Source organism: Rhinopithecus bieti, unplaced genomic scaffold (assembly GCF_001698545.2).
Source record: "Rhinopithecus bieti isolate Rb0 unplaced genomic scaffold, ASM169854v2 scaffold_5, whole genome shotgun sequence".
Lineage (NCBI taxonomy): Eukaryota > Metazoa > Chordata > Mammalia > Primates > Cercopithecidae > Rhinopithecus > Rhinopithecus bieti.
In genome coordinates, this window is record NW_016802964.1 from 172833 (window position 1) to 186981 (window position 14149).

Genomic DNA, 14149 nt, shown 5'->3' on the forward strand with positions numbered 1-14149 from the left:
GGCAGATCACCTGAGGTCAGGAGTTCCAGACCCGCCTGATCAACATGGAGAAACTCTGTCTCTACTAAACATACAAAATTAGCCAAGCGAGGTGGTGCATGCCTGTAATCCCAGTTACTCGGGAGGCTGAGGCAGGAGAATCGGCTGAACCCGGGAGGCGGAGGTTGCAGTGAGCCAAGATCACGCCATTGCACTCCAGCCTGGGCAATGAGAGCGAAACTCGTCACACACACACACACACACACACACACACACACAAAGAATTCTTATGGTATAAATCATACTGCAAGGAATTAAGCAAAAAAAAGTTTTTAACTATAGAAATATATTTTAGTAGTTAAAAAAGCAACTAATAAAACTAAAGTGAAAAATTATAAGATCTAGTTACTAAGAACATAAACCTAAAGATTAAAGGATTAAAACCTGCCCTCCTTCTGAAAGAAAGAGAGAGAGAGAGAGAGAGAGAAGCCCACCCACAGGAATATTTCCTGTTACTGACTGCCTAGATCTTACCTTCTTAGTCAATTTGAATGTCTTCTCTAGAACATTTTGTCTAGTTTTAAATACTGTTAAATATAGTCTTAAATAAGACTATGTGAAGGGTAAGAATATAAATTTTTAAAAATCCTATTATTGAACTTCCTCAAGTGATAACAACAGTTCTCAAATATATTATTATATTTAAATCAATTTCATATATCCATTCATAACCACTTCTATGCTTATTCCATTAAAACAGAATAGAAATGTTTGCAAAATGAAAGACTAAATCAACACTGAACATTTGTAACCTCTACTATGTGGAAGTTGCTCTTGCTGGTTATTAACAGGGCTATACCGGTATTGTCCCTGCTCGCAATAATCAAATTGAGGCAGAGAAACAATAAATCCATAATCTACTAATAATGTTACAAGATTTAAATAACAGGTTAAAAGCACCAGTTCTAGAAGAGACTGGGTTGGAATGTTGGCGCTCCTTGCTGTGTGATCTTGGGTTACTTCTGTGCTTTGGTTTCTTCCTGTGTCACAGAACTGCTGTAAAGAATAACTGGGATAATGTATGTCAAGCTTTTAGCATAGTGCTTGCCTTATTTTAAGCTCTGATTAAAGCTAGGACTTACTTTTAAAGAATCAATATCGCAGGACCATAGGGTATGATTAGCGCATGACTGATCACCAAATGAGCGTTATGGTGGTAGGTGGTAGCCTGTCATGGTAGCCAGAACTCTTCTGGCTACCGTTTGCGAGGAAACCTTCAGAGAAGTTTAGTCCTCACTTCCTTGACTGCGTTTATTCATTCTCTCTCTCTTTTCTGCTTTTTATCTCTTGCCATTTAAATACAGATTTAATCCCAAGCACTGACATGTAACTTTGGCTACCACATAAATTTTTGTGTTGTAGTGAGGGTAAGAGGAAAAGTGGAGAGAGAAGAAATAAATCAAATATCATAGTATGAGTTACAATGTCATTTTAGGATGTTGAGAATTTTTTCTAGTCACTCTCAGATTTCTCCACTGATCTTCAAAAACATAAAGTAATTGATGGACCTTTGTATAAAGGTAAATACACTAACAGGTGATTTCTTTTTAAGGCAAAAGCATTGGTCAGTGTTTTCTAAATTGATTTTCATAAATGAATACTCAATAGGAAATTTCAATGGGATTTTTTTTCCCTGTACACTATAAATGTATATAAGTAAATTTTGTGGCTAACCACAAAGTTTAACAAAGATACAAAGATTTATCTCTGGTACATAAAAGATAATCAGTACCCAAACTTACAATTGCTTAAATAAATCTCAAGTGTTTGACAGTTTAAGAAATACTACCTACTACTTTTGTCCTTGGTTTTCAGTTTCTCCTTCCTGTGCTTTGTATTGTGTATTTGTATGCAGTCATCATCTATTCATCTAAGGGATCAGAAAAGGAATGCATAGATTTAATTAGTTTTTAAGAGTAACATGACACAGGCAGCTGGTTGTCTAAGGGATACTTAGTATATGTTCTCCCAACCTTGGAATTACATGGCACTAACTACCTGTCAAATGGATAGTTTATCTATATTATTCATTTATTGAAGAGTGACATAACACATTTGATACTCAAAGAATGTGTCATAAACCCCAGATAGTTAAGAAGATGCATATATAGCAAAACAATCTACTTTCTTTACTTCCCACTTTAGAGACTAAAGCAACTTGAAGTTTTTGTACACTTTAGTATTTTGTTGTGATGCACAGCCTACAGTAATCACAAAGAAATGATGTATGAAACTTCATATGATAACGAATGATACAGTATGAAAAACTCACTACCTCAATAACCAGAGCACAGCAAGAGACAAAAAACAAACAAGCTAAAAAAAAAACTCTCAAAGAAACCAAAATAAATGCTATCAAATTCTTTAACAAAAGAGTATACACTTTAATCCTTTAAACCGCATTTCCTTCACATAGTTGTAACAAGCTGGTTATCTAATCAAAAGCAAATTACAAAGCATGTTAAAAGTAACAATATTAGAAATAAAAGTACTGCTAAAGACTTTCAGAGCTGCCTGAAGAAATAAGTAATAATTTCAATTTTTAGGATTTTTAGGAAATAAAACAATATACCAATATAGACTATTTATCAGTAAAGCAAGCAAACTTATACATCTCAACGGGTACGTTTACTTTAGTAACACATGCAATTATGCTGTCTTAATGACAACAGTTATTAAGAAAAGGTTAATTTCTAACACTATTTAAGGGTGTGCCTGACTTATTTTCATCCAAAGAGGCTTAAAAACAAAGCAAAGTGTATTGCCTAAATAGATAGAATTTATTTCCAAAATTTTCTTCTGAAAAACATTCCATTTATCTCCTTTGCTTTGCTATATAACATTTTACTTTTATTCTTGGCTAGAACTGATATCTAGAGGCCATATGGTTGAGAAATAAGAACATGCAACGACCTCAGAAACAAAATTGTTTAGTTTGAGGATGGAATGAGAAAAGATTCTGATTACATGCAAATTAGAATGTTTGCTTTAGTTAAAATACATTTGCAGATGTTCACATAACATCTCTGGAACACTAGTAAAAGGAAAATGTTTTCCATCAGGTACAAAGATAATTCTAAAAGAATAAAACACAGTTTCAGTAATACTCTCTAGGCAAACTGGGATTTAAGAACAGCTACACTCTCTTTACACAGCATTTAATTTAGCAACTTTCTGATTCTTTTTTTTTTTTTTTTTTTGAGGCAGAGTTTCACTCTTGTTGCCAAGGCTAGAGTGCAATGGCGTGATCTTGGCTCACCGCAACCTCCGCCTCCTGGGTTCAAGTGATTCTCCTGCCTCAGCCTCCCAAGTAGCTGGGACTACAGGTGCCCACCACCACGCCCGACTAATTTTGTATTTTTTTCTAAGTAGAGACGGGGCTTCACCATGTTAGTCAGGTTGGTCTTGAATTCCCAACCTCAGGTGATCTGCTCACCTCGGCCTCCCCAAGTGCTGGGATTACAGGTGTGAGCCACTGCACCCAGCTGATTTTTTTTCTTTGAGCCTATTAATAAACATTTGTTTCCAAAAAATTTTTACAAATAGAAAATCTATCTTTAGAGCTTTCATAAAGTCAGACCAGGTCAAATTAAACCATTTTTTATACTTTGTGTCAAAACTGAAAAAAAAAAAAAAAGAGTGGATTAAATGACTGTTGATGCCTATTTATATTTGGCTGACTTTTAAAAGCTAATGGGGTAAAACAAAATCAGCAAGACTCCTAGATGTCTATTTCACAGTATGTAAAATAAGTCAAATATAGAAGAAATGAGAGAAATAGAAAGTCACCTTTAGAACACCACCTTAGTGAATTTTACTGACAAGATCCACAGATAAATGCTAAAAGGAAAGTTTAAAGAGAAAAAGGATATTTCCATAGTCTCAAAGTATCTCTCCAAAGGTAGCTATTAATTATAAAGAGGAAAACAGTAACTTTATAGTACAGAAATCTGGCAGATACCACTTTATCCAGATGATCAAACCTAACACCAATATTAGTAAGATGTCAACATCGCACACCCACTGTATGATGCCCTCAGAGGAACCCAACATTACTTCCACAGATTTCTCATCAAAAATGCATAAGCTTGGTCAGGCATGAAGGCTCACATCTGTAATCCCAGCACTTGGGGAGGTCAAAGTGGGCAGATCACTTGAGCCCAGAAGTTTGAGACCAGCCTGGGCAACATGGCAAAACTACATCTCTACAAAAAATACAAAAATTAGCCAGGCGTGGTGGCATGTGCCTGTAGCCTCAGCGACTCAGGAGGCTGACATGGGAGGATTACTTAGGTCTAGGAGGTCCAGGTACAGTGAGCCATAATTAGACCACTGCACTCCAGCCTGGGTGACAGTGCAAGACCTTGGCTCAAAAAAAAAAAAAACCATAACCTTAATCTAATCATGAGAAACATCAGACCAACCCAATTTGAAGGACTTCCTATAAATCACCAACCAGTTCTCAAAAAGTGTCATGAAAGACAAGGACAGACTGTCAGATTGCAGGAGACTCAGGAGGCACAACAAAATTCAGTGTGGAGTCCTACATTCAATGCTACAACAGGAAAATTCCAATCCTAGTGGAAAACTGGTGAAATCAGAACATAGTTCGTAGTTTCATTTATAGTATTGTATCAGTTTTACTTTGTTTAGTTTTCACAAATGGTATTCTGGTTTTGCAAGATGCTAACATTTGGGGAATCTGGGTAAAGGTTACGCAGAAACTTTCTGGACTACTTTTGCAAGTTTCAAAATTACATCCAAATAGAAAGTTAAAAGTTACGACTTTTTAGTCATCATCTTCATCTACGTGAGGCGATTCTATAATACTCTAAATTCCCTAAATTTTTGTGCACACGTTACAGATTAATGATCAGGGAGAAGTGAGCAGCTTAAAAATGGATACAGCAACTGGCCAAATATGTAGCCATATGACACCATCAAAGGAAATGTACCAGATGTTTTCCAACAGCTCTGCATACGGAGGAACCTACGCTCAGCAGGGATCCCACTGTAAAAAGAAACCAGAGACATCAACTCTGGTTTCAACCATAACATAAAGAATGACCTACAAATACCTGTTGTCTAGTAAGAATCTTATTTCCATTACTGTTTTTGAATCCTCTCAAGAAAGCATACCTAGTATCCCCCAGCATTTGGTGCCCCTGTGCATGTGTACCTAAACTCATACAGGCCTACACGAATGCTTAGTAAGAGTTAGCACCTGGAAATAAATGTCTTCTTAATGAATTAATTTCAGTCCAATACATCTATCACTAAAAGTTGCTAAATTTAGTTTTTCCTCAATATAAAATATGTACTTTCTAATCATCAATTCCATCTTTATTAAATTATCTTATTATTAGGAATCGTTAAGAAACAATAGCCCCCTCATAGAAGTTTAAACAGTGCTGTAGAATTAGAATTCCTACGATAACCTTGGTTAGCTTCTATATTTGTTTTCGAGGAAGAGTTGGCTGCTTCCCTCCTCTATTTTTGTCCTCTCTCGGGAAGTTTATGGTATAACTAGATAAATATCAGAAATCATCATGGCCATTTTCTACTATACCTTCACTAAAAAAAATTGTATTTCATTATTTGTATATACTCAGGAAACCCTTGAAAAACAAAATATCTAGCTTTATCTTTGGCTACCTTTCATTTTATCAGTGAAATTATTTTGTATGTTTGTCCATAGTCTCACTCTGGATTCTGAATAGAAGCTTGGCCTCTCTAAAAATCATGATTCTATTTTCAACCATTTAACAGAACTGATCATTTATAGTTATTTTATTCTCTTTCTTCCTTTACAAGAGGATGTGGATATACAATTTTGTGAAAAAAAGAATTCGCTCTCTTCCTCGCAACAAATACTTATGACTTGTGAGTCTCTTCGCTGCATGAATCAATTTTGCAGTGGTTTGAATCCCCCGTGATCTAGAAATGCACTGTGGACACCAAGTAGGACTCCCTGCCACTGTTAAGCACATAAAGCTGCTAAACCCAGAAGGTACTTGGTATTCCTCATCAGGAATGAGGCTAAACTGCCCAGAAACGCAAGCTGAGTATGTTTTTTGTTGTTGTTGTAATATCATATTAGTTGACCAAAATGGAAAATAAGTGAGAATGAAATATGTTTACTAAAACTTCCTCTGAGGGAATGATGCTCTTGCTTTAAACTACTGAAAAGTTGATGTGCCTATTAGGGACAGAAAGATGTTGTATCTTCATGGTTTTCTTGCCTTTTAGCTCCAAAGACACAAATTAAAATTCATATTACAAGTATGCCATGCTACTGAAAAGTCATAGCCAAAATAGACTCTGTGGAGTCCTTGAAATTAATTCCTAAGAAAACTTTAAAAGATAAAAGTAATATGAGAAAATAAAATTAATTATGAGAATTAACAAGCAAGTCTATTCATCCTCACACTCTATTAGAATCAAGGAATATGGTGACAGAAATTGAATAAAAAATAGGAAATAATTCTTAAAGAAACAGGAGTTGTGGGAAGGAATCCCAAAGGCTCAAAAGGAAATATGTATAACCGTATTTTAAATGCCACAGCAGATTGCCCCATGCAAATTAAAAGAGCAAAAACAGAACAGGACAAGATGGACAAAGGATAATCTATATATTAAAAATCAATGTATCAACTTATATATTCTGAATACTGATTTTAAAAAAAGAACTTAAATCTGAGGATTCCTTACCATCAATATATCCCAACCTAGAATCTTTTAGGTACACATAACTCCCTCTAAAGCCAGTGCATTTATATGACTTCAGGTGCTTTCATTTATTATGCTCCACACATAGTTTTAACTAATTTATAAAATGAGGTAAGAATGAATGATTCCTTTGATTCTTCGGAATTGCAAGATCGGAGCTATAAAACTCAGATATTTGAGTTTTAAATGCCTCCCTTTTTTTTCTTGACAAGTAAGGCTTTCTTAACCTTGTTTTGTTTGTCCACTTCTGATAGTGATGCAAGTACCAAAAATGTTTGACTCTCCTCTTTACAGCAACAACACCTGATTAAAAGTGATAACAGTAGGAATACAGCTAACATATCTGGTGCTTCCTTTGCGTTAGTCAATATCCTAAGCAGCGGAAGTAAATTGCCCAAGGCCACACTGTAGTAACTGGTGTAGAGTCAGGGTCTGCCAATGTGACCTCAAGCCTGAGTAACTGACAAGTACATTTCACTGGCTACTTACTTTAGGAAAACAAAATAAAATTAGTAAAATAAAAGAAAATGAGCAGGCCCTAAAGAAACTGCTTCAGTGTTGAAGGGAAACAGGGAGAGCGTGGCAAACAAGCACAGCAGCCCCCATGATGGAGCAGCCTTGGCTCAGCTTCAGTTAGGGATGGAGGCAGCAGGGCAGGCCTGAGATGCTGCGTCCTTCAATCTTTTTTTTTTTTTTAATGGTTAGCTAAAAATCCGGATTTACATCTGAAGCCTCTTGATGTAGAAATATTGTCACTTATTTCATCTTTTTTCTCAAAGCTTTGCTGGTTTGAAAGGTAAAGGACCACATTCTTGGGGCAGGGATTATGTCCCATTTATCTTTGTAACCCAAATGTCTAACACGTTACTGGCACATAGTAGGCACAAACAGGTTGAGGCTGGCAGCTAAAAATCCCACCATTTTATCTTGGCTATTTTGTAATCTTGGCAGGAATTCATTAATTTATTCAACAAATATTTATTGGGCTACTACGATGTACCAGATACTGCTCTAGGGATATAATAGTGGAAAAAAATGACCAAATAGAAAGATATTATATTCTATTTTACTGGGAAAAGGCTAGAAAAAAAACCCTTAAAAACATATAAACTCGGGTGTAGTAGGGGTCTGGAAAATAAAAAAGAATGGCTTGCTTTGAATTGAACCTATGCCACCAAGAGCTAAAAAATAATGATAGTTAGATACAAAAGTCCACGCTTTCTAGTGCCATTCTGGTCATTGCTCCACAAATAGGTTACAAATGTGTAAGCAATTTAAAGGAAAGGGTATTCTTGAAAGAGAGAGTGCTTTCTTCAGAAGTAGAACAATATGATCTTGCTTCTTGGCTTGAAAGGAAGTATTGATCGTTAGTTAGTGAGTCAAAGGTTAATAACTTGGGCCTGATTATTTCTGTTATCAGACTTATGATTAATGGTGTCCTCTGGCTCTTTGTAAATACAGGAACCTCTTTTTGATTGCTTTTTTACTAGGAACCAAGGAATTAAGCTATTCTCTTGTGATTGGGTTGCAGAGGGCCGGGGGGCCTGCAGCAGAGGGACAATGGTACCAAGGCTCCCACAGACTGCAGGGCAGTCACCAAAAATGCAAACTTAGAACAATGTGAATCTAATTGGCAACCTTAAGGTGAAATACTAGCTCTGACATGTAACGCTTGCTCTCATGTATTATCATTCCACAAGACCACATGCTGAGTTAATAGAACTTCTGCTTCTAGTTTGCTTTGGAAACGGATGTAGTTTCAAATCGCCCAAATGGCACAATCTGGCTGGCGCTCTGAGACAGCTGCTGGGAATTATAGACAGGACAGCTACACTAGAATCGTTTAAGAAATGGACAAACTTGGCCATGCTTTTCATCAACACACACACACACACACACACTCACACACACACAGATACACATATATATATATTTAGTTAGTCATAATCTGAGTACTTACAGCCAATGATTATGTTTAGAAAAGAAAATACCCTAAAGACAAAAGCCAGTTTATATTTTCAAGGAGCCTTTAAAAGTATATGCACAACTCCTAAACCTGGAAAAAAATGTTATTTTCCCACTGTCTTTATATAAAAATGAGATTTCACTCAACCTGCTGTTTTTGAAAGAAACAACATTTTTTTTTTTTTTTTTTTTTTTTGAGATGGAGTCTCGCTCTGTCGCCCAGGCTGGAGTGCAGTGGCCGGATCTCAGCTCACTGCAAGCTCCGCCTCCCGGGTTTACGCCATTCTCCTGCCTCAGCCTCCCGAGTAGCTGGGACTACAGGCGCCTGCCACCTCGTCCGGCTAGTTTTTTGTATTTTTTAGTAGAGACGGGGTTTCACCATGTTAGCCAGGATGGTCTCGATCTCCTGACCTCGTGATCCGCCCGTCTCGGCCTCCCAAAGTGCTGGGATTACAGGCTTGAGCCACCGCGCCCAGCCTCATTTTCTTTGTTAGCCAAGCCCAACACAGATCTCTTGCCAATGTAGTTTGTTCTTCCCATGGATACTAGCCAAAAAGATATTCCTTGAAATAAAGTCACCATCTGTTAATTAGGAAATCAATTAAAATCACAATCAATTAAATTAGGAAACAAAAGCAATCATTATCACATAACTAAAGTTAAAAGTATGAGAAAAAAGAAATGATTAAAAATAAACATGATGAAAACACATCACTCAAATTGCCCACTTGTAAAGAAAAGCACTCATCAATGGATCAGATAGTCACATTTACACAAATAAAACTTCCCCCAAATATGTATCAAATATCAAACCATCTCACTCATCACAATACTTTTGTCTACCCACTTAACCACTTTTGTTTTAGTTAAGGAGAGTCTCATTGGCCTTGATCTTGCATCAAATGGATGATCACTGACACAGTAATTTAACATAGATCCCTGATTAAATCTGAAATATACAGGATGAGATGCTTATAGGCTTCTTTTGACCAAAAGGAAATATAATTGCATTGACAGCATAGAGTTGACATTAGCAGTAATCAAATAACGACACCAAAGCATTTATACAATTGAAAGGTTTTAACATGTAGAAATAAAATTGTCTTTTAAAGTCTACTGAGGTGTACTTTTTAGAGAGTTTCTCAACCTACATTTTAAATCAGGCATGCAGTTACTGAACAAGCTCTCAAAAGGAGTATTCTGAGGATTTAGGGTTACGTATTTTAATGTTTTCTTTTCATGTGCTGCTTGTGTTTCATTTGGAATATTTTTTAATTTCCCGAGATTTTATAGGCAACTTTGGCCGAAAAGAGGTGTGTATATACATATATATATACACACACATGACTTATCCTCAAATCGTATCAAGAATGCAATCCCGCTGCTAATCTCTGCTAGCCAACGACCTCAGCCCAGGCTGGTGGAGCCTTGGAGCGTTTCCCACCTCCAGTCAAAGACAATGCAAAGAACCCCAGGCTCACTCATCTAGTCCATTAAAACTTGAAACAACAATCGGCGCCCAGGCAGAAGGCGCAGCTGCATGGCGAACCCCCCAAGCCCAGCGCCACTGCGCCGCCCTGGCGGGAGCGGCTCCGGGTACCTGCTGAGCGGGTGGCTGGCGGCGGCCCGGGGCGCGCAGCGCGACTCTGCGTTGGGGGGCTGGGCGCGGGCGTACGAGTGGTAGGCGGTCAGCACCACGCCGCCCGAGTCCTCCACCTCCATCGTCAGCCGCGCATGTCTCGGCGCCGGCCCCAGAACAAAGACCGGGACCAGCATGGACCGGCGCGCCGGGAGGCTGTCAGCAGCTGAGCCGCCGCGCCGGAGGTGCGACCAGCCGCTCTCTACGGCGGCTGTCAGTGGCCCCCGGGCAGGGCCCGCCCCGCCCCGCCCCGGGCGCGCGAATTCGCAGACGCTGGGAACCACGCCCACGGGCTGCAGTGGGGGCGGGCATTGTGTGTGTGTGTGTGTGTGTGTGTGTGTGTGTGTGTGCGCGCGCGCGCGTGCGTCTGCGTGTGTGCCTGTGTGTGAGTGCCTGTTTGTGTGCCTGTGTGTGTGCGCGCGTCTATGTGCGTGTGTGTGCCTGTTTGTGTGCCTGTGTATGTGTGCACGCCTCTGTGTGTGTGGGCCTGTGTGTGCGTTTGTGCCTGTGTGCGCGCGCCTTTGTGTGTCCGTGTGTGCGCTTTTGTGTGTCCGTGTGTGTGCGCCTGTGTGTGTCCGTGTTTGTGCCTGTGTGTGCTTTTGTGCCTCTGTGTGCGCGCCCGTGTATACGTGTGTGCCTGTGTGCGCGCGCCTTTGCGTGTCCGTGTGTGTGCGCCTGTGTGTGCGTGTGCGCGCATGTGTCGGGAGTGCGGAGGGGGGAGGTGTGATCTCCGCTTCTAGAAAACTGGAAACCGGCCGGGATCCTTTGGGGCTCCTGGTAGCGGCTCTAGTAAAGTTTGTTTTTCATTGTTTCTTTTTTTTTCCTTTTCTCACTCCCCCTCCCAGCCCGCTTCCAACTGGAGGCTTATCCTGTGGCTGGAAACATTTCCTGCCTGGCTGCCAGGAGTGAGACTAAGAAACCATACCTCAGGCTGAGGAGAGAGGCCGGGTTTGAAATGTGTGCTCTGGGGAAGAAAAGGAGAAAATGTGACACTCTCTCATTTAAAGCATCCACATCAAAAATTGAAGAACTGGATTACCTTGCTGTTGACTTAGTCAAGTTACAATAAACTTGATTTCCTTTTGGGTCAGGTAATTCCCTCTTACAGCAAGGGAACGCTTCCCTCCCACACCCTCAATGCACCACTACCAGACTCTTACCTCACTCTCACATCCCTTTCCTCCTCCCAGTCATGATCAAATTAACAGATAACGTTTGCAGCTTGTCTGAAAATTAGACTTTATTATTATGGGCCAAATGGATGTTATTTCCAGAAGTTACTGTTGGTGGGGGAGGATGTAGGGACTGGTTCAAGGTAGATAAAAAGGGGCATCATTAGAAATCTTGAGTCTGAAGTATGTCCTTATCCACATAGGACTAATAGCACAAATGGAAAAACAACATTCTTACAGCTGATTAAAAAGTAACCAGAAGTATGCCCAGGAAGAGGCCCACGTGAATGTTTTACTCACACGGACAATGTGTTTTATCTGCTGTCTCTTCCATACATCCCTAGGAGCTAGATGAAGTAGAAAGACAAGTTAATCTATCCCTTACTGGAGGGCAACTTGGTCGTGCTACTTAACATCTCGGAATCTCTGTTGCTGCATCTGTGAAATGGGGAAAATAATATTCATCTCGCAGGATTAAAGCAACAAGTACATGTTAGGTTTTCAAGAAATGGGGGTACTCTTTGCTCTTTACATTCATCAAGAAGGGACACATTTATTTTCATTGCACTTTCAGAGGTTGGGAAAACAAGTTTTCCATCCAAAATGCTTTTTAAAAATGTTTTATTAATTAAACAGTAAGCTAATAATGACTAAATTTGCTGACATGTGTTAGATGGTGTACATTAGCTGTTTAAACAACCCTGTGGGTAGATAGTATTATTATCCCAATTTTATGGATAAAGAAACTTATCAAGCATGAGTGTATGGAAAAGACACATACAAAGAATGCTTTATTCTCCAAAGTTTTCAGATAAAAAGAGGCATCTGTTTACTTACTGTGCTTTATGCCAATGCATAAAACTAAGACAATACCTTCTTAAAATGTGAAGTTGAAAAACCACTGTAGGTATTGATATGTATCCACAAGTCTTCATCTAAAACCTTGGGAACAGATACATATCAGAAATTACATCTACTTTTTATTTTTAAATGATAATTTCATGCATGCACCATTTAATATAAACCCTCAGCCCAGTAAATTTGGGACAGTATTGTATATTTAAGTGTATTATTTCTGCAGCAAAGAAAAATGAATATTGACCTTGAGTAGGATGAAGTCTACAGATAGCCTCACATTTGTTCAGGTCAAGTTTATCACTCAATAAATTTTGGCACCAAACTTCATAAAAGCTTGTAATTTTTATCTGATAGCATTTTATAATTACCATAAGGAATTATAGTAGTGGAACTTTTCTGGGCATGCAACATTCTTCTTTTATTTTTCTGAACTACAGACTCACAATATGAAATACCTGCAGGGTCTTTTCTTATAAACATTTTGACTGTAACAGGGCCTCTAGATGCCCCGCATGGCAGTAACGCCCCATCCTGCCAGCCAAGGAGCCCTCCTCCTCTTGTGTATTCACATTGTAGATGCCCTGGTTTCACTTTGGACTCCTCCCTCCAATCAATGATCAAATCTGTCATTTCTTCCTCAAAATGTCTGCCAACCATTCTTTGAATTCCCACCGCTAATGTCTTTGTCCTCTTGTCACCATCTCCTGACTAGGTGGCCAAAATCCTTCCTTCACAAAGATTACTTTCCATCAGCTTCCTCTTAAGCCCCATCCCCTTTCAAAATGCTGTTTGGGTGATTTTCCTAAAATGCAGAACATCCTCTTCTCAAAAGTCCTCGAATGCAACCTACTTGCTACAAATTGAAGTCCAAACTCCTTAGTGTGGCCTCTCCTTAATCTATTTTGATCTCCCAGTACTTCATCACTCCCAAGGCCCTGTGGCTCACTTACACCAGCCTGTCCTGTGATCTTACTTTGTCTTTGCCCCTACCTATTATTTCTTGTCTGGAAATCCTGGAAAACCCTGTATATACCACTATAAAGCCTCTCAGGTGTTCCTAATTCAAAGCAACCCTCCTTCTGCCCTTCTTTGGAAATTGCTCTTACTTTCATTATAACAAATAATTTCATTTGGTCATGTAATTAAAGCACAGTCGGCCAAACACGGTGCTGTGTGCATTCTCCACGCCTGCGCCCAGGGCAGATGTTGCTAACAGATCTTAGCATTTTTTTTCCCACTGAGCCCAGATCTGGTCATGAAACCTACCTCAAAATAGAACCCCAAACCAACAAGATAGCTTTGAGATGAAAACTACTTGCTACTCAAGATTGTATTACTATTTTCCAGCAAATTAGTGTCTTTTACTAAATTGTAAGCTACTGGAAGGGCTAGGGTCATGTTTTTGTCTTTATAGCCCAGAGCCTGTAGTGTTTTGCAGAGTAGGCATTCAATAAGGAATATTTGTTGAAAGAATGAACGTATGAATCAATGAGTGAATCAGTGAACGAGATAATACTCTTTAGTTCAGCAGTTTCAACCTTGCAGAGTAGCCAAGTGTAAGGGTCAAAGGGAAACTTCTTTGCCCTCGGAAAGTTCACTGAAAAATTAACTCACAGAAGGCAGATTAATTGGAGAAAAGGCATAAAGATGTATTTAACGTATAAACACAGGAGCCTTCAGAATGAAGACCCAAAAGTATAGGGGAAATTATCCATTTTTTATGCTTAGTTTCAACATAGTATGGAGA

At 39.0% G+C, this 14149-nt stretch overlaps 1 protein-coding gene and 1 long non-coding RNA gene across 6 annotated transcripts in view; one reads left to right on the top strand and one right to left on the bottom strand.

Moving 5' to 3' along the window:
* ARHGAP28 (Rho GTPase activating protein 28) overlaps window positions 1–10591 on the bottom strand; it is a 176165-nt gene extending 165574 nt beyond the window's left edge. For 4 of the 5 annotated variants that reach the window (XM_017865423.1, XM_017866541.1, XM_017866030.1 and 1 more), the window contains exon 1: window positions 10334–10591. In XM_017865423.1, the coding sequence (XP_017720912.1) occupies window positions 10334–10509 (176 nt within the window). In that variant the 5' untranslated portion in view covers window positions 10510–10591. The remainder of the gene's footprint in view (window positions 1–10333) is intronic. The other variant, XM_017866820.1, reaches the window with a different exon arrangement.
* LOC108526313 (uncharacterized) lies at window positions 10415–11459 on the top strand. Its single transcript, XR_001884498.1, has 2 exons — window positions 10415–10557; window positions 11218–11459. It is a non-coding gene; the product is annotated as an uncharacterized LOC108526313 (long non-coding RNA).
* The last annotated feature ends 2690 nt before the right edge of the window (window positions 11460–14149 follow it).